At 56.1% G+C, this 26,277-nt stretch overlaps 1 protein-coding gene across 1 annotated transcript; it reads left to right on the top strand.

Moving 5' to 3' along the window:
* Window positions 1-41: 41 nt before the first annotated feature.
* On the top strand, window positions 42-26,263 carry LOC105489759 (tubulin gamma complex component 6). The gene is given in 26 exon segments (XM_011754812.3): window positions 42-1,348; window positions 5,469-5,632; window positions 10,420-10,630; window positions 14,924-15,097; window positions 16,361-16,482; window positions 17,310-17,388; window positions 17,548-17,657; window positions 18,028-18,119; window positions 18,217-18,356; window positions 18,463-18,612; window positions 19,777-19,858; window positions 19,949-20,037; window positions 20,109-20,224; window positions 21,716-21,854; window positions 22,184-22,258; window positions 22,440-22,766; window positions 22,768-23,821; window positions 24,061-24,104; window positions 24,270-24,414; window positions 24,542-24,710; window positions 24,783-24,924; window positions 25,074-25,268; window positions 25,345-25,477; window positions 25,556-25,769; window positions 25,841-26,040; window positions 26,130-26,263. Coding segments are annotated over 26 exon segments (5,199 nt in total). The 5' UTR covers window positions 42-607; the 3' UTR covers window positions 26,222-26,263.
* The last annotated feature ends 14 nt before the right edge of the window (window positions 26,264-26,277 follow it).

Raw genomic sequence — 26,277 nt, 5'->3', positions numbered from 1 at the left:
CGCAGCCGGCGTTCCCGTGACGTATTTCCGGCGCGCCCGCCCTAGCGCTCTTCACGCTCGAGCTGCTGTGACGCGACGGAGGCGGCGGGAGCGGGAGCGGTGGGCTTTTTCCACAGGTGACGCCTGGAGAACGGGTGGACGTGCAGGCCGGGAACCACCCGGCTGCGCCCCCAGACTGTCCGCTGCCCACGAGTCTCGGAGTGGCACCCTCTCCTGGTCGTCTCCTCTCGTGGGGCCCGAAGAACGGGGCAAAGCCGAGTTCGTGCGCTGTACTGCGCGGGCGCGCGTTTCGTTCTTCGGGTTTGCCATGGTTCTGTGACTCCCTAAAGGTTGAGGGCTACTGAATTGGAAGAAACGCCAAGCTGGCTTCTGGGGGGCTGCCGGGCGCCGGGCAGCGTGCTTGGGCTGGGGAGGGCAGGGCGTGTTTACTCTGAGTAGAGCAACCGCAAAACCTCCTTTAAAAAATACCCGTTCTGAGCTGCGGCGTTGGAGAGGCCGCCTGTCGTTCAGCCCCTTCAGACCCTCTCTCACTCCGTCTTCCGGAGCGTGAGTGAAGCCCGGGTGAGGTGTTTTCCCACACGCCGGGGGCCCGGAGCTGAGAAGGGGCATGGCCAGCATCACGCAGCTGTTCGACGACCTGTGTGAGGCCCTCCTGCCGGCTGCCAAGACTCACCTGGGCCAGCGCAGTGTGAACCGGAAGAGGGCAAAGCGGAGCCTCAAGAAGGTGGCCTACAATGCGCTTTTCACAAATCTTTTTCAAGATGAGACTCAACAGCTGCAGCCTGACATGTCAAAACTACCAGCGAGAAACAAGATCCTCATGTTGTCCTTTGACTTGAGAGTGGGTGGCCTGGGCCCCGAGGCCGACCGTCTGGAGGAGCTTGTGGAGGAGCTTGAAGCAGCCCCTTGCTGTCCGCTTTTGGAGGTGGGGTCTGTTTTGGACCTCCTGGTTCAGCTGGCAGGGAGTGGGCCCCCTCAACTTCTGCCGAGAAATCGAGACTACTTCCTTAACAACAAGCACGTGGGGAGAAACGTGCCGTATAGCGGCTACGATTGCGACCACCTGAGTGTGTTTGAGACGGACGTTCAGTCTCTGATCTCCAGAGAAGAGTGTTTGTGTCACAGCATGATCCAGGAAACACTTCAGGTTATGGAGGCTGCTCCAGGCACCGGCCTGCCCACCGTCGGGCTCTTCTCATTTGGTGACTCTTGTGGTGACAGGTTTGAGAGAGACACCCGGGTCTCGCTCTTCGGGGCCCTTGTGCACAGCCGCACTGACGACATGGACGTCCGACTGGGCCTTCCTCCCGTGCCAGACAATGCAGACCTCTCTGGTCTGGCCATTAAGGTAGAATGTTTGGTTTTTCCTCTTTCACCTTTCTTGGGGTTTGGAAAATACTTTTTTTTTTTTTTTTTTTTTTGAGACAGGGTCTCACTCTGTCACTCAGGCTGGAGTGCAGTGGCGTGATCTTGGCTCACTGCAACCTCCACCTCCTGGGCTCAAGCAATTCTCGTACCTCAGCCTCCCGAGTAGCTGGAATTACAGTCACCTGCCTCCACGCCCGGCTAATTTTTTTTTTTTGGAGATGGAGTCTCGCTCTGTTGCCCAGGCTGGAGTGCAGTGGTGCGATCTCGGCTCACTGTAACCTCCACCTCCCAGGGTCAAGTAGTTCTCCTCCCTCAGCCTCTTGCATAGCTGGGATTACAGGCGTGAGCCACCATGCCCAACTAATTTTTGTATTTTTAGTAGAGATGGGGTTTCACCATGTTGGCCAGGCTGGTCTCCAACTCCTGACTTCAGTTGATCCACCCACCTCGGCCTCCCAAAGTGCTGGAATTAAGGTCACTGCGCCTGGCCCAGTGACCTTCCTTTTATCCTGGTAAAAGGGGGGATAGTCTGGTGGCTGCATTGTGGGGTGGGGCTACTGGAGTGGACTTACTGGCAGCCACCCTGCTCTGCAAGGACAGTGCTGCCCACCTGCCGGCCAAAGCAACGTGCTGCTTTTCATCTTTACCTAACGGGGCATGTCATTAAGCCTCCTCTGCCTTCTAGAGCTGCCATTTAAATTTAAGTTAATTAAAACAAAATAAAAAATTCAGTTCCTCAGCCCCACAAGCCACATTTCAAGTGCTCAGTAGCCACATGTGGCAAAAGTGTTCACGTTTTGTGATACGTGCAATTGGATATGCTTTTGCTGTCTGTTGCCTGAGGCTTTCCCACGGTCCCGTGTAGCTCCTCATTTGAGTTTTGTATTTTCTTGCTTTATCAGTGTTGCCCAAAGGATACATTGTTACTAGTCATTCTATTCCTGTGAGATAGCTAGACAATTTATAAACATATCTAATGCTACAGCAAATGTCTTGGTGTACAGCAGTTTTGTGTTTTGTTTTTGAGACAAGTCTCGCTCTATTGCCCAGGCTGGAGTGCGATGGTGTGGTCTCGGCTCACTGCAACCTCCATCTCCTGGGTTCAAGTGATTCTCCTGCCTCAGCCTCCTGAGTATCTGGGACTCCAGGCGTGTGTCACCATACCCAGCTAATTTTTATATTTTTTTGTATTTGTATTTTTTTTAATTTGATTTGATTTTTTTTTTTTTTTGAGACAGAGCCTTGCTCTGTTGCCCAGGCTGGAGTGCGGTGGCACGATCTTGGCTCACTGCAAGCTCCGCCTCCCAAGTTCACGCCATTCTCCCACCTCAGCCTCCCGAGTAGCTGGGACTACAGGCGCCCGCCACCACGCCTGGCTAATTTTTTGTGTTTTTAGTAGAGACGGGGTTTCACTGTGTTAGCCAGGATGGTCTCAATCTCCTGAGCTCGTGATCCACCCGCCTCGGCCTCCCAAAGTGCTGGGATTACAGGCGTGAGCCTGGCCTGATTTTTTTTTTTTTTTTTTTTGAGATGGAGTCTCACTCTGTCGCCCAGGCTGGAGTGCAGTGGCTGGATCTCAGCTCACTGCAATCTCCGCCTTTCAGGTTCATGCCATTCTCCTGCCTCAGCGTCCTGAGTAGCTGGGACTATAGGCGCCCGCCACCACGCCCAGCTAGTTTTTTGTATTTTTTTGTAGAGACAGGGTTTCACCTGGTTAGCCAGGATGGTCTCGATCTCCTGACCTCGTGATCCGCCTGCCTCCGCCTCCCAAAGTGCTGGGATTACAGGCGTGAGCCTGGCCTGATTTTTTTTTTTTTTTTTTTTTTTTGAGATGGAGTCTTGTGTAGGGACCAGTCCTACAGGGTCTGTGGGTTTTTCTCCCCATGTGTGGAGATGAGAGATTGTAGAAATAAAGGCAGAAGACAAAGAGATAAAAGAAAAAACAGGTGGGCCCGGGGGACCACTACCACCAAGACACAGAGACCGGTGGTGGCCCCGAATGCCAGGCCGTGCTGTTATTTATTGGATATAAGACAAGGGGGCAAAGTAAGGAGCATGAGCCATCTCCAGTGATAGGTAATGTCATGTGGGTCATGTGTCCGTCCACTGGACAGGGGACCCTTCCCTGTTTGGCAGCCGAGGCGGAAAGAGAGAGAGAGGAGACAACTTACACCATTATTTCTGCATTTCAGAGACTTTTCACTAAATCTGCTACTGCTATCTAGAAGGCAGAGCCAGGCGTACAGGATGGAACATGAAAGCGGACCAGGAGCGTGACCACTGAAGCACAGCATCGCAGGGAGACATTTAGGCCTCTGGATAACTGCGGGCGGGCCTGACTGATATCTGGCCCTCCACAAGAGGTGGTGGAGCAGAGTCTTGTCTAACTCCCCCACCGGGGAAAGGGAGACCCCCCACCCCGCCGCCCCTGTCTGCTAAGTAGCGGGTGCTTTTCCTTGACATTGACGCTATGGCTAGGTAACCGGCGTCTTCCCAGGCGCTGGCGTTACCACTAGACCAAGGAGCCCTCTAGTGGCCCTGCCCGGGCATAACAGAAGGCTCTTAGTCGTCTGGTCACTTCTCACCCTGTCCCTTCAGCTTCTGTCTCTGTATGGCCTGGTTTCTCCTAAGTTATAATTGTAGAGTGAAGATTATTATGATGTTGGGATAAAGAGTAATTGCTACAAACTAATGATTAATGGTCATATATAATCATATCTATGATTTATATGTAGTATAACTGTCCTTTTTTTGCTTTTTAATTTAATTTTATTTTATTTATTTATTTATTTTTGAGACTGAGTCTCGCTCTGTCGCCCAGCGCCCAGGCTGGAGTGCAGTGGCCGGATCTCAGCTCACTGCAAGCTCCGCCTCCCAGGTTTACGCCATTCTCCTGCCTCAGCCTCCGGAGTAGCTGGGACTACAGGCGCCTGCCACCTTGCCCGGCTAGTTTTTTGTATTTTTTAGTAGAGATGGGGTTTCACCGGGTTAGCCAGGATGGTCTCAATCTCCTGACCTAGTGATCCGCCCGTCTTGGCCTCCCAAAGTGCTGGGATTACAGGCTTGAGCCACCGTGCCTGGCGCTTTTTTATTTTTTTTTGAGACGGAGTCTCGTTCTCGCCCAGGCTGGAGTGCAGTGGCGCGATCTTGGCTCACTGCAAGCTGCACCTCCTGGGTTCACACCATTCTCCTGCCTCAGCCTCTTCAGCAGCTGGGACTACAGGCGCGCACCACCACACTCGGCTAATGTTTTGTATTTTTAGTAGAGACGGGGTTTCACCATGGTGTTGATCTCCCGACCTCGTGATCCGCCTGCCTTGGACTCCCAAAGTGCTGGGATTACAGGTGTGAGCCACCACGCCCAGCCTACAATTCTGATTTTATATATTTTCTTTATTATACCGGAACGGCTTGTGCCCTCGGTCTCTCGCCTTGGCACCTGGGTGGCTTGCTGCCCACAGTCTTGCTCTGTTGCCCAGACTGGAGTGCAGGGGTGCAGTCTTGGCTCACTGCAACCTCTGCTTCCCGGGTTCAAGCAATTCTCCTGCCTCAGCCTCCTGAGTAGCTGGGACTACAGGTGCCCGCCACCATGCCCAGCCAATTTTTATATTTTTGGTAGAGATGGGGTTTCACCATGCTGGCCAGGCTGGTCTCAAACTCCTGACCTCAGCTGATCCACCCGCCTCAGCCTCCCATAGTGCTGGAGTTACAGGTGTGAGCCACCGTGCTTGGCCCCGGTGTACAGTAATTTTTTAATGTTTAGTGTGATTTTTTTATTCAGGGTTCCCCACAATGGAATTTCCAGGTCAGAGGCATCTCAGAAAGTTTCACTGTAAGTTCCACTGAGGCTTATGTGTTATATGGAATTGGAAATTGGCAGCCTTGACAAATTATTTTGTTTAATTCCTTAAGTGGCTCATTGGGGGAAAACATTATATGGTACACATGTGCTTGAGAAAAACAGAAGAAACATTTTGATAGGTCTTTGCCTCTAACAAGTCAATGGAACTAGGTGGATGAAGTTCCTGGAATTCTCATTGCCCTTGGATGAAATGTGGACACAGGAATGAGTGGCGGTTTGTCCTTCCCTGTGTCTCCAGGTCCCACCGAGTGTGGATCAGTGGGAAGACGAAGGATTCCAGTCAGCATCCAACCTGACTCCTGATTCTCAGTCTGAGCCCAGCGTGACCCCAGACGTGGACCTGTGGGAAGCCGCACTCACCTATGAGGCCAGCAAGCGGAGGTGCTGGGAGCGAGTCGGCTGGTGTGTGCCCTTCTTTGCCTTGGCATGCAGTGCCCTTACCCCTGCATGAGCGTGGCCTTGGGTGGGGTGTGTGGGGGGCGTTGTGTACTCAGGGTCCCAGGCAGTTGTGATGAGTTAGGAACCTAAGCTAGTGTCCCACATTGACTGAGTCCTGGGAGTTAAGAGAGATGCAGAGGGGGAAACACTAACAACCTTTTTTTTTTTTTTTTTTTTGAGACGGAGTCTCGCTCTGTCGCCCAGGCTGGAGTGCAGTGGCTGGATCTCAGCTCACTGCAAGCTCCGCCTCCCGGGTTCACGCCATTCTCCTGCCTCAGCCGCCTGAGTAGCTGGGACTACAGGTGCCCACCACCACGCCTGGCTAGTTTTTTGTATTTTTTTAGTAGAGATGGGGTTTCACTGTGTTAGCCAGGATGGCCTCGATCTCCTGACTGCGATCCGCCCGTCTCGGCCTCCCAAAGTGCTGGGATTACAGGCTTGAGCCACCGCGCCCGGCCACTAACAGCCTTTAAGGAGGCCTCACCTCCCCACCCAGTAACCAGATCACACCTGCCGGGCAGAGCAGTCGGAGCAGCTAAGTTATGTCCTTACGACCAGTCAGAGGTGCCTGAGAGCTGCCTGGCAGGCTGTGTGGTTAGTGCCAGGAAGAAATGCTCACTGGGCACAGGGTGCTGATGAAGGAGCCTTTTCTATCCGTGTCTGGAGGAGTTGGGAGTGGCAGTCTGGGCGATGAGAAGCTCCAGCTGCAGCAGCTTTTCCCTGACTGGTGCCAGCAGCTTGCTCTCCGGATGCAGTAGCCACTCACTCCCTGGCTCATCTGGGTCCAGAGGCCTCTGCACTCAGGGCCTCTCAGAGTCTTTAATGTGGTGGCATCTTTTGATAACTCCCAGAACCCAGATAGAGAATATGCATTTTGGCCAGGCACGGTGGCTCACAGCTGTGATCCCAGCACTTTGGGAGACTGAGGTGGGCAGATCACTTGAAGTCAGGATTTTGAGACCGGCCTGGCCAACATGGTGAAACCCCGTCTCTACTAAAAATACAAAAAATTAGCTGGGCATGGTGGCGGGCACCTGTAGTCCCAGCTACTCGGGCGGCTGAGGCAGGAGAATGGCGTGAACCTGGGAGGCGGAGCTTGCAGTGAGCCAAGATCGCGCCACTGCACTCCAGCCTGGGCGACTGAGTGAGACTCCGTCTCAAAAAAACAAGCAAACATATATATATATAAATTAGCTGGGCATGGTGGCGTATGTAATCCCAGCTACTCAGGAGATTAAGGCACGAGAATTGTTTGAACCTGGGAGGCAGAGTTTGCAGTGAGCTGAGATTGCACCACTGCACTCTAACCTGGGCGACAGAGTGAGACTATCTCAAAAAAAAAAAAAAAAAAGAATAATACATATTTCCCCAAATGTTTGGCCATGGAATGCCCCGTTCACATCCAGTCCACTGGTGATCCTGTGGGTACCGGTTTGGGGAGTGTTGGGTGAAAGAGTCAGGGCTGGCCGGGAGCCGAGTGCTCTGGGATGCAGTGCCTGGGCTGTTGCAGCCTGGACAGGAGCATGTGCCCGCGGGCAGGCATGCTTTCCTGACATGAAGATTCCTGCAGGGATGACTGTCTGCCTGCCTCCCAGCACAGTGGTGGTGGCCTTATCCTGACTGCCAGGACCTTCCTGCCGTGTCACTTACTGCTGTTGCGCCTTCCTGCCGTGTCACTTCCTGCTGTTGCATCAGTCAAAGCAAATCTCATGGTCCTGCTCTCTGCCAATCCCTCACATGTTTAAAAACTGGCCCTACAAGTTATTGCTGTATTCTGTACATGTCTGCTAATAGTATTTATTTTCTCTTTTTTTGGTATTTATTTATTTATTTGAGGTGGAGTCTCACTCTGTTGCCCAGGCTAGAGTGCGGTGGCACCATCTTCAGCTCACTGCAAGCTCTGCCTCCCGGGTTCAAGTAATTCTCCCTCTCTCGGCCTCCTGAGTGGCTGGGATTACAGTCACCCACCACCATGCTTGGCTAATGTTTGTAAAAACTCAGAACCTTCCAACACCGGGTTCCCTTCACCTGGAACATTCTTCAGCTCACCATAATTAGGCAACTCCTTTCATCCTAAACAAACTAGGTCCCCCAAAATCTCCCTCATAAATCAATCTTTCTTTCTTTCTTTCTTTCTTTCTCTCTCTCTCTCTCTTTCTCTCTCTGTCTCTCTTTTCTTTCTCTCTCTCTCTCTCTCTCTCTCCCCCTCCTTCCTTTCTCCCTCTCCCCTTCCTTTCTCCCTCTCCCTCTTTCTTTTTTTTTTTTTTTTTGAGACAGAGTCTCGCTCTGTTTCCCAGGCTGGAGTGCAGTGGTGTGATCTTGGCTCACTAATTTTTTTGTATTTTTAGTAGAGATGGGGTTTCACCATGTTAGCTAGGATGGTCTCAATCTCCTGACCTTGTGATCTGCCTGCCTTGGCCTCCCAAAGTGCTGGAATTGCAGGCATGCGCCACAACGCCTGGCTAATTTTGTATTTTTAGTAGAGATGGGGTTTCTCCATGTTGGTCACGCTGGTCTCAAACTCCATCTCAAAAAAAAAAAAAAAGAAAATTTGTGAGTTTTTTTTCTGTATCCATCTCTTACAGTTTTTTTGAGGTGGGGTAGTAAAATTTATATAATGTTTTTACCGTCTTAACCAGTTGTACCGCTTTGTAATGCTGTGTGTATTTTCACTGCTGCACAGCAAATCTGCAGGAAACTCTGAATCCATTAAACAGCTTCCCATTCACTCCACTTTTTTTTTTTTTTTTTCCCTGAGACGGAGTCTTGCTCTGTTGCCCAGGCTGGAGTGCAGTGGCACGATCTTGGCTCACTGCAACCTCCACCTCCTGGGTTCAAGCCATTCTCCTGCCTCAGCCTCCCGAGTAGCTGGGATTACAGGCGCCTGCCACCATGCCTGGCTAGTATTTGTGTTTTTAATAGAGTCAGGGTTTCACCATTTGGGCCAGGCTGGTCTTGAGCTTCTGACCTCGTGATCTGCCTTTCTTGGCCTCCCAAAGTGTTGAGATTACAGGTGTGAGCCACCGCGCCCGGCCTCCACTTTCTGTCTCTAGGATTTTGTTCACTGTAGGGACCTCATGTAAGTGGAGTCACACAGTGTTTTGTGATGGCTCATTTCACTCCACGCGGCATCCTCGAGCGCTGTCCCTGTGGAGACAGTGTTTTGTGATGGCTCACTGCACTCCATGTGGCGTCCTTGAGTGCCGTCCTTTCTGGAGCATGTGTCTGAGCTGCCTTCCTTTATAAGGCTGAATGATGGGCGGGGGTCTGCATGGGCCACCTGTATTTATCCTCTTCTGCTGGGTGCTCAGGCTCCTCTACCCCTGGCTATTGTGGATGATGTTGCTGTGGATGGGGGTGTGGGTGCTGCTGTAGACAGGCATGTGGATGCTTCCATGGACCTGGGCGTGGATGCTGCCGTGGACAAGGATGTGAATGCTGCTGTCGTGAATGGGTGTGGATGCTGCCGTGGACAGGAGTGTGGATGATGCTGCCGTGGACCGGGGTGTATGTGATGCTGCTGTGAACAGGTGTGTGGATGCTGCCATGGACTGGGGTGTGGATACTGCCATAGATGGGGGTGTTAATGATGCCATGGACAGGGGTGTGGATGATGTTGCAGTGGATAAGGGTGTGGAGATGTTCCCATGCACAGGGGTGTGGATACTGCCGTGGACAGGGATATGGATGCTGCTGTCATGAACAGGGGTGTGGATGCTGCCGTGAACAGGAGTGTGGATGATGCTGTGGACCTGGGTGTGGATCCTGCTGTGGACAGGGGTGTATATGATGCTGCTGTGCACCGTGGTGTGGATGCTGCCGTGGACTGGGGTGTCGATGCTGCCGTGGATGGGGTTGTGGATGATGCTGCAGTGGATAAGGGTGTGGATGATGTTCCCATGGACAGGGGTGTGGATACTGCCATGGACAGGGATGTGGGTGCTGCTGCCATGGACAGAGGTGTGGATGATGCTGCCATGGACGGGACTGTGGATGATGCCGTGGATGGGGGTGTGGATAATGCTGCAGTGGATAAGGGTGTGGATGATGTTGCTGTGGACGGGTGTGGATACTGCCCTGGACAGGTGTGACTGATGCTGCTGTGGACAGGGGTGTGGATGATGCCATGGACATGGGTATGGATGATGCCACAGACCTGAGTGTGGATAATGCTGTCGTGAACAGGTGTGGATGGTGCTGTGGACCGGGTTGTGGATAATGCTGCTGTGAATGGGTGTGGATGATGCTGCCATGGATAGGGGCGTGGATGCTGCTGCTGTGGACCTGGGTGTGGATGATGCTGCCGTGGACTTGGGTGTGGATGATGCTGCCGTGAACAGGGTTGTGGATGCTGCTGTGTACATGGGTGTACAAACCTTGTTTTGTTTCTAACAGAAGAATACTTTATGAGTAAGTCACCACCCCAAGGGCCACTGGCGTGGCCTGGGGTGCTCTTCCAGGGCTGGGCCCGTCGGATACCCCCGGCCATGCCCAGGACCCCAGGCAGGTGCCCTGGACACATTTCCACATGAGTTGTCCTGATAGAATTGATTGTGCTGGTGTTCACAGCAGTATCATCCACAAAAGGCTGGGTGGTTAGTTGGCATTTGTACATGGCTGCGTTTCTTAGAGTTTATTGTTTTGAATCACTTCCGTTCTTCTGTTCGTGCCCATTCCCGAGAGAAAGTATGCTGGTGCTGAGGTGCAGGTCATCACGTCTGCTCATGGCCTCTCTTCTGCCCCCCTCGCAGCCCCCCTGGCCACAGAGAGGAGCCTTACTTGACAGAGGCGGGAAGGGACGCTTTCGACAAGTTCTGCAGGCTCCGCCAAGGGGAGCTTCAACTGCTTGCTGGGGGCGTCCTACAGGCCCCACAGCCCGTGCTGGTGAAGGAGTGTGAGCTGGTGAAAGATGTGCTGAACGTCTTGATTGGGGTCGTGTCTGCCACGTTTTCCCTCTGCCAGGTGAGAGCTGCTCACTCCTGGCCACAGCGGTGTGGGGCTGGCCCCCTCTCTACCAGGCACTGCCCAGCCCTTTACAGGGCAGAACAAGCCCCAGTGCAGGGAGTGGGGAGTGGCAGGGAAGGCCATCTTCGAGGGCCACCAGTGATGATAGTCAGCGTCATCCCATTTTGGTTCTAAAAAGTGTTAACGTTCTTTTAAAAAACTGCAGAGAAATAACATGTTTATTACCGTCGGCAAAGCGATAGGAAATGTCCCTTCCCCCATTTCCATTTCCATCTTGGAGAAGTGCCAGGCGCCTTCCGAGCCTTCCCATCGCTCGGGAGGAGCACCTGCCTGCCGAGAGCGTCCCAAGATTGGGGTCTGCGCTGCTCTTCTCACTGGACCATGGTGTCATCCGGGATGGGTCCGGGACTTGCAGGTTCTGGCACCAGCTGCAGTTTAGCCAGCCCTCTTGCTGGGCACTGAAGCCGTAAATGGATTTATTCAGAAATAGGAAGTCTTGTTCTGCAGCTTTTTCCTTCTTTGGTCTTAAATGTTCTGGCCAGGCGCGGTGGCTCACGCCTGTAATCCCAGCACTTTGGGAGGCCGAGGTGGGCGGATCATGTGGTCAGGAGATCGAGACCATCCTGGCTAACACGGTGAAACCCTGTCTCTACTAAAAATACAAAAAATTAGCCGGGCGTGGTGGCAGGTGCCTGTGGTCCCAGCTACTCAGGAGGCTGAGGCAGGAGAATGGCATGAACCTGGGAGGCAGAGCTTGCAGTGAGCCGAGATCGCACCACTGCGCTCCAGCCTGGGCGACAGAGCGAGACTCCGTCTCAAAAAAAAAAAAAAAATGTTCTTTTATGGTGGCCATTCTTAGACTTCAGATTGGACTAGAAGCACAGCCAGTGACTGCCCCAGAAAAGTGCTCACCAGCAAGCTCCAGCTGCTGTCGGCGCTGACGGCGCCTGTTCTCAACACCATTCTCGCGGCTCATCTTGTCTGTTGTGGGGATAGCCTTATTGTGTGGCACCAACTCTGACTCTTTCTCTTGTTTTTTGAGACAGGGTCTCACTCTTTCGCCCATTCTGGAGTGCAGTGGCACTGTCACAGCTCACAGTAGCCTCGACCTCTTAGGCTGCATCTCAATCCTCCCACCTTAGCCTCCTGTGTAGCTGGGACTACAGGCATGTGCCACCACACTCAGCTCATTTTTTCTTTTCTTTTTTTTTTTGAGACAGAGTCTTGCTCTGCTGCCCAGTCTGGAGTGTAATGGCATGGTCTCCGCTCACTGCAAACTCCACCTCCCAGGTTCAAGCAATTCTCCTGCCTCAGCCTCCCGAGTAGCTGGAATTACAGGTGCACACCACCATGGCCGGCTAATTTTTGTATTTTTGGTAGAGACGGAGTTTCACCACATTGCCCAGGCTGGTCTCGGACTCCTGACCTCAAGTGATCCGCCCACCTCAGCCTCCCAAAGTGCTAGAATTATAAGTGTGAACCACCACACCAGGCCCAGCCAGCTCATTTTTAAAATGTTTATAGAGATGGGGTCTTGCCGTGTTGCCCAGGCTGGTCTTGAACTCCTGGGCTCAAGTGATCTGCCTGCCTCAGCCTCCCAAAGTCCTGGGATTACAGGTGTGAGCCACCATGCCCGGCCCCTATTTTTCATTTCTGATTTTAGTAATTTGATTTTTTTCTCTTTCATAGTCATCTTTTCAAAAAAATTTTTTTTAATTTTTTAATTTTTTTTGAGACGGAGTCTTGCTCTGTCACCCAGGCTGGAGTGCAGTGGCGCTATCTCGGCTCACTGCAGGCTCCGCCTCCAGGGCCCGCCACCATGCCCGGCTAATTTTTTGTATTTTTGGTAGAGATGGGGTTTCATCGTGTTAGCCAGGATGGTCTTGATCTCCTGACCTCGTGATCCACCTGCCTTGGCCTCCCAAAGTGCTGGGATTACAGGCATGAGCCACCGCGCCCAGCCCATAGTCGTGTTTTTTCTTAATTATTCTAGCTAAGACTTGTCAATTTTGTTGATCTTTTCAAAGAGCCAACTTTTTGTTTGGTTCTCTCTATTGTTTTTCTATTTTGTATTTTTTTTTTCTTTTTGAGACACAGTCTCACTCTGTCTCCCAGGCTGGAGTACAGTGATGCGATCTCAGCTCACTGCAGCCTGCACCCCTTGGATTCAAGCAATTCTCCTGCCTCAGCCTTTCAAGTAGCTTAGACTACAGGTGTGGACTACCACGTCTGGCTAATTTTTGTATTTTTAGTAGAGATGGGGTTTCACGTGTTGACTAGGCTGATCTCAAACTCCTGACCTCAAGTGATTCACCCACCTCGGCCTTCCAAAGCGCTGGGATTACAGGTTTGAGCCACCGCGCTTGGCCTACTCTGTATTTATTTCTGCTCTAATTATCATTTGTTTTCTTCTGCTAGTTTTGGGTTTAACTGCTTTTTTTTTTTTTTTTTTTTTTGAGATGGAGTCTCGCTCTGTTGCCCTGGCTGGAGTGCAGTGGCACAATCTCGGCTCACTGCAACCTCTTCCTCCTGGGTTTAAGCAGTTCTCCTGCCTCAGCCTCCTGAGTAGCTGGGATTACAGGTGTGCACCACCCCGCCGGCTAATTTTTGTTTTTAGTAGAGACGGGGTTTTCACCATGTTGGTGAGGCTGGTCTCAAACTCCTGACCTCAAGTGATCCACTTGCTTCAGCCTCCCAAAGTGCTGGGATTACAGATGTGAGCCACTGCACCCAGCCTGTTTGGTTTGGTTTTGTTTTGTTTTTTGAGACAGGATCACCCAGGCTGGAGTGCAGTGGTTCAAACATGACTCACTGCAGCCTCAACCTCCTGTGCTCAAATTGATCCTCCTGCCGCAGCCTCCTGAGTAGCTGGGACCAGCAGGCCTGCACCACCACGCCCAGCTAATTTTAAATTTTTTTTGTTTTTTTTTTTTTTTTTTGAGACGGAGTCTTGCTCTGTTGCCCAGGCTGGAGTGCAGTGGCGCCATCTCAGCTCGCTGCAACCTCCGCCTCCCACATTCAATGATTCTTCTGCCTCAGCCTCCTGAGTAGCTGGGACTACAGGTGTGCAGCACCACGCCCAGCTAACTTTTTGTATTTTTAGTAGAGACAGGGTTTCATCATGTTGGCCAGGATGGTCTTGATCTCCTGACCTCGTGATGCGCCGGCCTGGGCCTCCCAAAGTGCGGGAATTAGAGGCAAGAGCCACCACACCCAGCCTAGAGATGTCTGTGTGTGTGTTTTTTTTTTTTTTTTGAGACGGAGTCTCACTCTGTCGCCTAGGCTGGAGTGCAGTGGCACAATCTCAGCTCACTGCAACCTCTGCCTCCCACATTCAACGATTCTCTTGCCTCAGCCTCCTGAGTAGCTGGGACTACAGGTGCACACCACCATGCCCGGCTAATTTTTGTGTTTTTAGTAGAGACGGGGCTTTGCCATGTTGGCCAGGCTTATCACGAACTCCTGACCTGAAGTGATGCACCCGCCTCGGCCTCCTGAAGTGCTGGGATTACAGGCGTAAGCCACCATGCCTGGCCTAACTTAAAATTTTTGTAGAGATGGGGGTCTCGCTATGTTGCCCAGGCTGGTCTCAGACTCCTGGGCTCAAGTGATCCTCCTGCCTCAGCCTCCCAAAGTGCCGGGATTATATGTGTGAGCCACTGTGCTTGGCCTAACAGCTCTTTTTAAAATGTCTCTTTAGGATATACACAGTGCTGTTGTGATTTAGTACCTTGTTTCCTGGTAATGTGGGATATCTCTTTTCTTTTCTAACGTGCGTATTTGCAGCTGTAACCTCCCTCCTGGCTTCTGCTGCACCCCGTTCGTTTCGGTTGTCATGAGCCCTCTACTGGGGGTCTCCACTCTCTGGTTACAAACACATTGCGGGGAACGTGCTGTGGCGAGTCTTTGTGCATCTTCCATCGTTTCCGCTCTTTCATCCCGAAGAGTTGAATGAGCGGGTCTCACGGCAAACATGTTTTATAGCTTCTGCTCTAGGAGGCTGTCTGTGTACTTGTGTCCTGTGGAAGGTGTTCTGTTGTTTCCTACCCTTTTCTACACTTGGCATTTTAAACGTGTATTTTTCAGTGTGGTGAGAATTTGTGCCTTGTTTTGGTTTGTGCGTTTTTGTCCCTCAGTGTAGGAGTTCTGGGTGCGCCTTCTGGGCGTTTGCTTTTGGGTCCTGGGGGCACTCTAGGTGGTGTGGGGTTGGGTGCAAGGGTGGAAGGAGATGGCACCTTCCTGGGGGTCTGGGTGCCTGGCCTCTGAGCAGTGTCCTCTACCCCTGTGCAGCCGGCCCAGGCCTTTGTGGTGAAGCGGGGTGTCCACGTGTCGGGAGCGTCTCCCGAGAGCATCAGCAGCCTGCTCTCGGAGGTGGCCGAGTATGGGACCTGCTACACGCGCCTGAGTCACTTCTCTCTGCAGCCGGTCCTGGACTCTTCGTACAGCAAGGGCCTCGTGTTCCAGGTACGGCCTCTGCCTCGTGGCTGTCACACATCCTTGTGAGAACAGTGCACACGACCTGGAAAAGAGAATCTCAGAAGTCCTTCTGCAGGACCAGACAGTCTAAACCTTTTCTTTCCTTGCTAACATCTGAAACCCAATAGTGGCTCGTGAGGGATGGGTCAGTGAAGATGTTTTACCTCACTGGAAACCTGGGGCAGATGCGTGTGGGCCCTGGGGTGTGTGGGAGGCAGGTGCAGCCAGCATTCGGGGCATGCGAGGCAGGAAAGGCGTTAGTGGGGCTCTTGCCGCCTGCTCCCCAGTGGGCCCGGCACATTGCGGATGACTGACACTGCCCGGCCCTCGTGTTGGGTGAATTTACATTGCTGGGCGTTCTGAGCCAAGTCTGGCTCCGGAAGCCGCTCTTTGGTGAGTCTTGAAGCTGGCTCATATGCTGAGTAGAGACCCATGGGACAGAGGCTGCACCTTGATTGGGAGAGAATAGGCAGGCGGATGATGGGTAATTTGGGGGCTGAGAGGAGGGTGTTCGGAAGGTGGGCAGAGAGGACTGGAGGAGCCAGGCGGCGCAGCCTCCTTCAACTGTTGCTGCCACAGCAGGGGCTGTAGGGTGGGGTGATGTGGTGAGGTTTAGGTTTTAGACGGGCTGTGGAGGTGGGCATGGTGGGAGCTGCATGGGACGGGGAGAGCTTCTAGGCAGAGGCTCAGCCCTGGGGGACTTGAGGGCTGGAGATGGTGGAGAAGGGGGCAGAGCAGGGACACTGAGAAGGGCTGGACTGTGGTTCCCACTCATCTGGCAGGCGTGGCCAGGCGGGTTCTGGGGTGGGTGGACTGAGATTGGTCCAGGGTGCGCCTGTCTTGGTGTGACCTGCAGGGCCTGCTGCTGTGGCATTGCCCAGGATGCTGGTGCCACTGAGACCACTGTGGTCCGAGCAGACGCAGCTCTCACAGCACTAGTGTCTGTGCACAGAGCGCAGCCGCCATTTCCCCCCTCACCCCTCAACCCCTATGCCACGCCCCTGGGGCAGCTGGTCTCAGATGAGAGGAAGGGTTGGTGGGGGGGCCACAGCTTCTGGCTTCTTGTGGACGGGCCGCATTTCCACCTGGTCCAGTGGTGGGACGTGGCTCACAGAGGCCCATTGCTTGGAAATGGAGCCCAGAGCTGAGGCAGGAAACAAAGCGCTGTGCCCAGTACTGGTGCCCCTCAGGCCCTGGTCACAGCTGCGTCCATGTGCTTGGCCGCCCTCCTTCCAGCCTCTTTGCCCACAGGCCTTCACCAGTGGCCTGAGGAGGTACCTGCAGTATTACCGGGCCTGCGTCCTTTCCACTTCGCCCACCCTGAGCCTCCTCACCATTGGTTTTCTCTTCAAGAAACTGGGCCGGCAGCTCAGGTGAGCCTCAGCATGGCGACTGAGCAGGGGACTTTGCAGGAGTGGCATGGAGCTTGCTGGGTGATGGAGGGTTTGCTCTGCTTCCTGGCAAGGAGGGCCTGTGAGAACAGCCCTCAGCAGGTGACTGGATGGCCCTTGGCTGGCCGAGTTCACCAGGTGCCAGGCAGAGTGGGTGTGTCTCCCATGGGCCTACCACAGCTGGCCCCATCCAGGCCCTCCAGGCCTGGTGGCTCCTGCCTAATTGGCACACAGGGTCCCTAGGGATGTGGCTTCTGGTAGACACAAGCTGGTTACTGAGCAACCAGGCTGGGGAGCTACTGGCAAGTGCTGTCAGACGAGGAAGAGTGAGGAGTTGGGCGTTGGGAGCAGTGGGAGAGGCAACCTTCCAGGCAGAGGAGCAGAATGTGGCAGCCCTGAGGAGACCCAAGGGCTGAGACACCGTGGGGCAGGGGAGCCTGGGCTGTGAAGGCGCGAGTTGTGGCAGGTGCTTGGTGCCACTGTGTGGATGGGAGGGGCTCTCAGGTGCAGCCCCCGGAAGTGGGAGGATCAGGGTGATTAGTGTGTTGGCCAGAGCCTGGGAGGGAGGGGCCTGTTGGGTGTGGGTACTTCAGTGGGTCTGTGTGGACGGTGCAGAGGCCCAGGGCTGGGCACAAGTCCTCCAGGGAGTCCATTTCTGGGTCGTTGGGGTGCATGTGGTTTTTAAAGACTGCATCTGAAGTCAGTTGCTCCAGGGAGCATGAAGATACATGGAGATTTTGCTCATGATCTGATCCAGGCCTGGGGACCCTGAGCCCGGTCACCTGGTCTGATCCTGTCTCTGGGTCTAGGTACCTGGCCGAGCTCTGTGGCGTTGGTGCTGTGCTCCCAGGCACCTGCGGAGGAGGCCCCAGGGCTGCGTTTCCCACCGTGAGTTGTGTGTCCCTGCCGAGTGTGTCAGCCTGGCGGGTTCCAGGAAAGGGGGCGACTGAGCGTGTCCCTGGGGGGCTGCTGCCGGCAGGGCTGCATCTGACTCCCAGGGCTGGGTGCACTGAGCTGCCCCCCCCCCGCCCCCTTTGTGGTCTGCAGGGTGTGAAGCTGCTGTCCTACCTCTACCAGGAGGCGCTGCACAACTGCAGCAACGAGCACTACCCTGTGCTGCTGTCCCTGCTGAAGACCAGCTGCGAGCCCTACACCCGGTGGGCGGTGGGCGGTGGGCTGGGCGGGCATGCACTCCCACCAGACAGACATTTGAGAGCAGTCCCTTGTCAGACACCTGCTGAATGTGGGGATCACACAAGAAGGAGAGGGCAGGATAGGTGGCCTGGGCAGGAGCCCCCAACCCCCAACCCCAACCCCACTCCACAGCCCCTACCCTGCCCCGACTCCATTCCATCCCTCATGGATGGCCACACCCCACCCCGCCCCTCACTGAAGGCCATGCCCGCCCCTTACTGACAGCCACACCCCCATCCCGCCCCTTACAGCCTCGCCCCACCCTGCCCCTCACTGCCGGCCCCACCTACCTCTCTGCTGACCGTGCCTACCCCTGCTGCTCCCCGATTGCAGGTTCATCCACGACTGGGTGTACAGCGGTGTGTTCAGAGACGCTTATGGCGAGTTCATGATTCAGGTGAACCATGAGTACCTCAGCTTCCGAGGTAGGTGGCAGCTGGTTGCGGGGCAGGGGTCTGTGCCTGTGGGCCTGGGTTCAGGGCCACGGCCATGCCGGCCACCCTGGTGTTCGCCCCACCTTAGATAAGTCGTACTGGACACATGGCTACGTGCTCATCTCCAAAGAGGTGGAGGACTGTGTTCCCGTGTTTCTGAAGCACATTGCCCATGACGTGTACGTCTGCGGGAAGACCATTAACCTGCTGAAGCTCTGCTGCCCCCGGGTGAGGAGGGGCTCACGCATGGGGAGGGGAGGGGCCAGTCTTCCCCGGGGCTGAGTCTGAGGCTGGGGCTGAATGCTGGTGGCTGTGCCTACATCGCCTTTGGCAGCATTACCTCTGTTGGTCCGACGTCCCCGTCCCCCGGATCTCAGTGATTTTCTCCCTCGAGGAGTTGAAGGAGATTGAGAAGGACTGTGCCGTCTACGTCGGGCGCATGGAGAGGGTGGCCCGCCACAGCTCTGTCAGCAAGGAGGAGAAGGTGCGTGGCACCACGGGTCTTGGGGGTTTTCTTTGCCCCACCTCTGCTTCCTGGGGTCTCAGGTTGGTGGGGTGGACCGTGAGGGCTGTGCAAGATGGGGGCCTCCCTTCTGGCATTTTCTGTCCTGGCGGTGGCCGGGGTGGGTTCCAAGGGGGAGCTGAGACGAATATCCTGGAGCCAGATGCCAGGCAGGGGCTCTGTTCTCTCCTCCTGGGTTTGGGTGGCTCAGTCTGAAGCCCAGGTTTTGCTGGCGTGGGAAACTATGCTGGGGCTTCCCCTGGGCCCGCCGGCTGTGGACAGACAGTCCTGGCTGCACTCCAGGGCGGCAGGGCCTGTGGTCCTGTACTCAGATGGCCTTTGCAAGTCCCCCTTCTGCTGGGAAGGGACAGTGTGTCAGGGACGAGCCACGCCTCTCCTGTGTCCTCTGGGAGGGGCTCGGTAGTACAGTCAGTGCCATTCCGAGGAACACCGTTTCTGGCCCAGTGCCTGGTGGGCAGCAGGGATACCTGGGCAGGGGCAGGCCTATGAGGCTGAGTGGGGAAGCCCCCTCTCTCAGGCCCCTTGGTTTCTTTCCAGGGTAGGCACACACAGCCGGGGGTCCTCAGCCCCAGATATCTCTGTGAGAGCCGTTCAGCTCCCGTCCATGGCCTGGAGCCAGCTTTGCCACTGCTGAGAGCCTGGGGGTGGGGGAGGGGTGGCGGGGGGGTGTCCTGCCATCACCTGGTCCCTCCCCGAACCCTTGGACCCTGTGTCTCCGCTGCCGGCCCTGAGTCCACAGGTGTCCTGGGCATCCTAGGTGAGGGGTCAGAGGATTAGGTTTTTTTTTCTTTGAGACAGGGTCTCACTGTGTGGGCCAGGAGGCTGGAGTGCAGTGGCTCGAACATGGCTCACTGCAGCCTCCACCTCCCAGGCTCAAGAGATCCTCCTGCCTCAGCTCCCCCCATCCCCCGCCCCCCAAATAGTTGATACTACAGGCACCCGTCACCACACCTGGCTAATTTTTGTATTTTTAGTAGAGGTGGAGTTTTGCTATGTTGTCCAGGCTGGTCTCAAACTCCTAAGCTCAGGTGATCTACCCACCTTGGCCTCCCAAAGTGCCAGGATTACAGGCATGAGCCACTGCGCCTGGCCAGGATGCTTTGTTTAACCAGTTGTCTTTCTCAGGAATTACGTATGGAAATTGCAAAACAAGAATTAATTGCTCATGCCCGGGAAGCAGCATCCAGGGTCCTGAGTGCACTGAGTGGTGAGTGGCCCCAAGTCCTCCCTTCTGCAGTTTCGGGGGTCCTTGCTGGGGCCTCCTTGTGACATTGCACCCCTTACTGTCCCTATGTAGACCGGCAGATGTCAGAACGGATGGCCTTGGACGCCCGAAAGCGCGAGCAGTTTCAGAGGCTGAAAGAACAGTTTGTGAAGGACCAGGAGGTGGGTAGGACCTGTCCCTGCGGGGTCAGGCCCGTGAGTCCTGATTTCACAGGCCAGGCTGTGTTTTATAGCGACGCCAGGCGGCCAGGCAGGAGGAGCTGGATGATGACTTCAGCTACGCCCGTGAGCTCCGAGACAGGGAAAGGAGGCTGAAGTCCCTGGAGGAGGAGCTGGAGAGGAAGGCAAGGTAGGGCAGCCGGGGCTCCAGGCTTAGGGGTGCAGTGTGGCAGGGGCCCCGTAGCTCTGGCTTAATCTTACTGATGATTTTACTTTTTTTGAAAACCTTCAAGCAACATTAAGGTAGAAAGACCAATGTGCTGAACCCAGAGTGGCTGTGGCCATTCTGCCATATCCAGGTGTCCTTAGCCGTCCTGCGTGTGGTCTTGTGGGTAGTTTGTATGGATTAGGGTCCAGGCGAGGCCTGCATATTGTTTGGGGTCCTGTCTCTATTATCTTTCTAAACATCCCCCCTTATTTATTTTTAAGTCTGTTACTGGTCTGAGACAGGGCTTTTTTTTTTTGAAACGGAGTCTCGCTCTGTCACCCAGGCTGCAGTGCAGTGGCACAATCTCTGTTCACTGTAACCTCTGCCTCCCAGGTTCAAGCAATTCTCTTGCCTCAGCCTCCCGAGTAGCTGGGATTACAGGTGCCTGCCACCACATCCAGCTAATTTTTTGTATTTTTAGTAGAGACGGGGTTTCACCATGTTGGCCAGGCTGATCTCAAACTCCTGACCTCAGGTGATCCACCTGCCTCGGCCTCCCAAAGTGCTGGGATTACAGGCGCAAACCACTGCGCTTGGCCGAGACAGAGTGTTTGTCCCACTCAGCATCTGAGTCTGTCTCCCTGTGCTGTCATCAGCCTGTCCCTAGGCTGAGCAGTGCTGGAGCCTTCAAGGGGCTGTTCGGGGTTTTGGAGAGAGCCTCTTATGGGAGGGACTGGCCGCTTCCTGCTCAGCGCCACGCGATGCTCTTGTCCCAACCTTAGATCTGTTTATGGAGCCCCTGAGGGATATGTGTGGAGGGGTGCACGTGCCTGTGTGCAAGCACGTCTGTGTATGCATTTATGCATGCATACCTGTTCACATATGTCCGTCAAGACTGTCCTGTTAACACATGGATAAAACCAGGCCTAGACACTATGTCTCTGGCCTGTGGCAGCCAAATTAGAGCTGGCCAGTCCAGGTTTGAGCCCAGTTGCCTGCTGGTGAGAAGCTCAAAATCATGGGGCACAGTGAGGCAGGCTTTGAGTTCAGCAAATAAAGCGTTTGTGTTGGTTTTGCCTCACGTGCTTTTTTGCATTAGTCTTCAGTTCTCAGCTTTGTACCTGTAGAAGGGGAAAAGGCCTTACGTCTTCAGGGCCTGGGGCCCTCAGCCTCCTGCTCACCCCTTGCTTCAGGCCACACAGGATCTCATTCCACTATTCATCCAGCAGACGTTGCTGAGCCCTGGCTGGGCACCGACTCACCAGGGTCTCCCAGCCTGGCAGGTGGAAGGGCCTGCCTGGTGCTGCCCTGCAGGTGCTGTGAGGGTCCAGAGCTATCAGCCCCTGGTAGGGGGAGACTGGGGGGCAAGGTCCCACTGAGGCCTCTGTTACGGGGAACCATCCTGGCCTGAGAGGCACCAGGTGGATGGGGTGGGGTGACTTGTGGCCGTGTCCTCTCTGGGTGTGGCTTCAGGCAGGCGCTGGTCGACCACTACAGCAAGCTCTCTGCAGAGGCAGCTCGTCGGGAGCAGAAGGCGCTGTGGCGAATCCAGAGGCACCGACTGGAGAGTGCACGGCTTCGTTTTCTCTTAGAAGATGAGAAACACATTCAGGTATCTCTGTGGCTTTAGGCGGCACTCTTTCCCTGGGCTTTGGGGGTCTGGGCACCCCCGAGACTGCACACACACCTGTGTGCTCTTCTAGGAGAGGGCTGGCGGCTCTCGTGTTTGCAGCAGAGCACTGTCTCTCTCCCTGTGTGCCACCAAATTGCACAGACACAGGCGGTGAGGAGCTCGTGGGTTTGAAGTACTTTCTGCAGGCCCAGGGTCCCAGTGGAGCCCAGCACAAGCCTTGTCTGGTTCAGTACACACAGCTGCCATGGGCAGTAGGGGCCGTGCTTGACTCCAGCTCTGCTGGTCACCCCTCTGGCTTGAATTTACAGGAGATGCTGAAAGCAATGTCTGAGGCTCACCAGCCCCAGGAGCCGCCAGACATCCTCTTGAGCGTGCACCCCCAGGTGAGCGGTGGAGCAGAACCCAGGGTGCCCTAGCTCTGAGCCAGGGGTGCTGGGCCTGGTGGTTTCCCCATAGCCCTGGGCACCTCATGTCGGTCATGGCTGCACAGCTGAACTTGGGGGACAGTTCGAGGGCTGGGGCAGCCTGAGACCAGACTGGGTCTTGATGTCACTTGTGTTTCAGGTCGCATCTCCGGGTCCTGAGGACCCAGAGGGAGACCAAGGCTGTGATGCTGGGCCTGCGGAGCAACACTCAGCTGCCTGGGATGGCCGGAACAGGCCAGGCCTGCCGACCCCACAGTCCCTTAAGCCTCTAGCAATGGGGGCTGGTGGCACAGGGCTGCAGCAGGCGGAGGAGGCCGGACCCTTCTCTGACAGCCTCAGCATTGGAGACTTCCTACCTGTGGGCCCAGGGGCTGAGCAATCCGTGCAGACTGGCATGGTCCCTCTCCTGGAGGCAGCGCTGCAGACCATCAACTTGGACCTGCCCCCCTCAGCTCCTGGGGAGGCACCCCGCAGCAGCCAGCACTCAGCCTTCCAGGCCACAGGAGTACGACTTTAGTACTGTCCTGAGGCCAGCTGTGGCCGCTTCACCTGCACCAGGACCCCTGCAGGCTGCAGAGTGCAACTTGGGCAGCTCAGGGTCACAGCTGTGGGAGGACAGTTGTGGGAAGCTGGATGCCTGTGGCTCCACCTTGCAGGTGGCTCTGTCCCCCTCACACCCACCCAGGCGTGCCGCTCTTAAGGAGGGGAGCAGCCAGCCCGCAGAGCAGCTCTTCGGGCATGAGTCAGGAGGTGGTCTTCCCACAGGGGGCTATGCTTCTGAAACAGCTCTTACCCGGCCACAGTGGAACATCCACGGGCACGTGTCTGACGCCAGCATCGGGGTCAGGGAGAACGTGTCAGAAGTGGCTCCCACCCGGCCACGGTGGAACACCCATGGACACGTGTCCGATGCAAGCATCAGCTTGGGGGAGTCCGTGTCAGAAGTGGCTCCCACTCGGCCACGGTGGAACACCCATGGACACGTGTCCGACGCCAGCATCAGGGTCGGGGAGAACGTGTCGGACGTGGCTCCCACCCGGCCACGGTGGAACACCCATGGACACGTGTCTGACGCCAGCATCATCTTGGGGGAGCCTGTGTGGGACGTGATTCCCACCCGGCCACGGTGGAACACCCACAGACACGTGTCTGACGCCAGCATCAGCTTGGGGGAGCCTGTGTCGGACGTGGTTTCCACCCGGCCACGGTGGAACACCCATGCACCCGTCCCTCCGCCCCACATGATGCTGGGGGCTGTCTCACCAGAAGCTGAGCCCAACACACCCAGGCCCCAACAGAGCCCCGCTGGCCACACGTCCCAGTCAGCGTTCAGCCTGGGAGCACAGAGCACTGTGCTGGACTGTGGGTCACGGCTGCCTGTAGAAGTGGGGCCATCTCTGTCCTCCCTCAGCTCAGGCTGCCGGGAGGAGAGCATCAGCATCGGGGAGAACGTGTCAGACGTGGCTCCCACCCAGCCATGGTCGCCCAACACCCCGGGAGACGGCGTCTCTGAAGAACTAGGTGAGAGTAGGGTGGCTGGTGGCCAGGATTGGGACTGTGGGACCCACACAGCCTGGGAGGTAGACAGGCGGTGGGGTTGGTGGCATGTGAAGCTCCCCTCAGGCCTCCTTTGCCAGCCAGGACCTGGGCTGCTGTTTGGGGGACATGGGAGGGGCTGCTTGAGCCAGGAGCGGCTCTGCTCCATCCCCTTCACAGGCGCTCGGCCCCTGACGCCCTCTTGTCCACTTGTGTCCACACAGGCCCTGGGAGGAGCGGGGACACTGAGGAGCCACTGAACTCACAGGTTAGGTGGATGCAGCCTGGGGGGTCCCACAGCAGGCAGGGAGGCTCCGTCCCTCCAGGTTATCACGCGGGTGGGTCCCACATGCGGTTTTCCTTTTTTTGGCTCGAGCTGGGAGTTGCGGAAGCGTGTGGTCGGGAGGTGGTTCTGAGGCTGGTGTTTTGTTAGGAAAACGCAGCTGCCCAGAGCAGCCCAGGCCCTGGTGAGGAGGTGGCATTGGCGGCGGAGGCTCAGGGCGGTGAGCAGGCCTACCTGGCAGGCCTGGCAGGGCAGTACCACTTGGAGCGGTACCCGGACAGTTACGAGTCCATGTGTGAGTGCAGCAGCTACTGCTGGCAGGGAGCCCTGGGCTGGCCGGTTCCCAGCACTTGCTCCATCTCCTGTGGGCGGGGGTGGAGCCCTGGGCCGCCGGTTCCCAGTATGTGCTCCATCTCCTGCAGCTGAGCCACCCATCGCTCACCTTTTGCGCCCTGTGCTTCCCCGGGCCTTCGCCTTTCCCGTGGACCCCCAGGTCCAGTCTGCCGCGGATGAGACTGCCGTGCAGCTGAGCGAGTTGCTGACGCTGCCCGTGCTCATGAAGCACTCCATCACGGCACCATTGGCCGCCCAGTGAGTGCCCCCGCCCCAGCCCGCCCACCCAGCCCGTCCTGGCCCGCCCTGACTCCAGCTCCCTCCTGCCAGCATCTCCTTGGTGAACAAGGCTGCCGTCGACTATTTCTTTGTGGAGCTGCACCTGGAGGCGCACTACGAGGCGCTGCGGCACTTCCTGCTGATGGAGGACGGCGAGTTCGCCCAGTCCCTCAGCGACCTCCTCTTTGAGAAGGTGACCTCCGGACATGGAGTGGGGCCAGTGGTAGAGGGGAGGCCGTGGGAAAGGGGAGACTGGTTGCAGGCCCACAGCCCCATGGGGCGCCAGTGAGTGCCAGGCATGTGCTTGGGATTCCTGGGGACACTGGTCCCTTTTCTGCCCAGCTTGGGGCCGGGCAGACACCCGGGGAGCTGCTCAACCCGCTGGTGCTGAACTCTGTGCTGAGCAAGGCCCTGCAGTGCAGCCTGCATGGGGACACCCCGCACGCCTCCAACCTCTCCCTCGCCCTCAAGTACCTGCCCGAGGTGTTTGCCCCCAACGCCCCAGATGTGCTCAGCTGCCTGGAGCTCAGGTACAAGGTCAGCAGCAGCCCCGGTCACGGGGATGGGACAGGGGCTGCCCGTGGGACACCTGCTGAGCCGTGTGTCCCTGTAGGTGGACTGGCCGCTCAATGTTGTCATCACTGAGGGCTGCCTGAGCAAGTACAGCGGCGTCTTCTCCTTCCTGCTGCAGCTGAAGCTCATGATGTGGGCGCTCAAGGATATCTGCTTCCACCTCAAGCGCACAGGTGAGGCCCCACCGGAGCTCGGCGCCCCACACCCCTGGCTTGAGGCCGCGCTCACCTCTGCCCTCTGCCCTCTGCCAGCCCTGCTGAGCCACATGGCCAGCTCCGTGCAGTTCCGCCAGCTGCAGCTGTTCAAGCATGAAATGCAGCACTTCGTGAAGGTCATCCAGGGCTACATCGCCAACCAGATCCTGCACGTCACCTGGTGCGAGTTCAGGGCCAGGCTGGCCACCGTGAGCGACCTGGAGGAGATCCAGCGTGCACACGCAGAGTACCTGCACAAGGCCGTCTTCAGGTGAGGCCCGGGCAGCGGCTGCGTCCCTGTGGTCGCGGCTGAGCCCACCCAGCAGCACTGCCTCCCCGCAGGGGCCTGCTCACGGAGAAGGCGGCGCCTGTCATGAACGTCATCCACAGCATCTTCAGCCTCGTGCTCAAGTTCCGCAGCCAGCTCATCTCCCAAGCCTGGGGCCCCGCTGGGGGCCCGCGGGGTGCAGAGCACCCCAACTTTGCACTCATGCAGCAGTCCTACAACACCTTCAAGTACTACTCCCACTTTCTCTTCAAAGGTGAGGCCCACCCTGGCTGGGAGGGCTGTGGGGGGGCAGGGCGGGGCTCCCACCATGGGCAGAAGCCTGAGCGGCTCACGGGTCCCTAGTGGTGACCAAGCTGGTGAACCGCGGCTACCAGCCCCACCTGGAGGACTTTCTGCTGCGCATCAACTTCAACAACTACTACCAGGACACCTGAGGCTGCTCTGCGGGGGACATGCACAATAAAGGTGTCCTCAGACCCTGTCTGCATCT

The sequence above is a fragment of the Macaca nemestrina genome, chromosome 15 (genome assembly GCF_043159975.1).
Source record: "Macaca nemestrina isolate mMacNem1 chromosome 15, mMacNem.hap1, whole genome shotgun sequence".
Taxonomy (NCBI): Eukaryota; Metazoa; Chordata; class Mammalia; order Primates; family Cercopithecidae; genus Macaca; species Macaca nemestrina.
The sequence above is the reverse complement of the archived record's forward strand: the minus strand, read 5'-3'. Positions and strand labels throughout refer to the sequence as shown.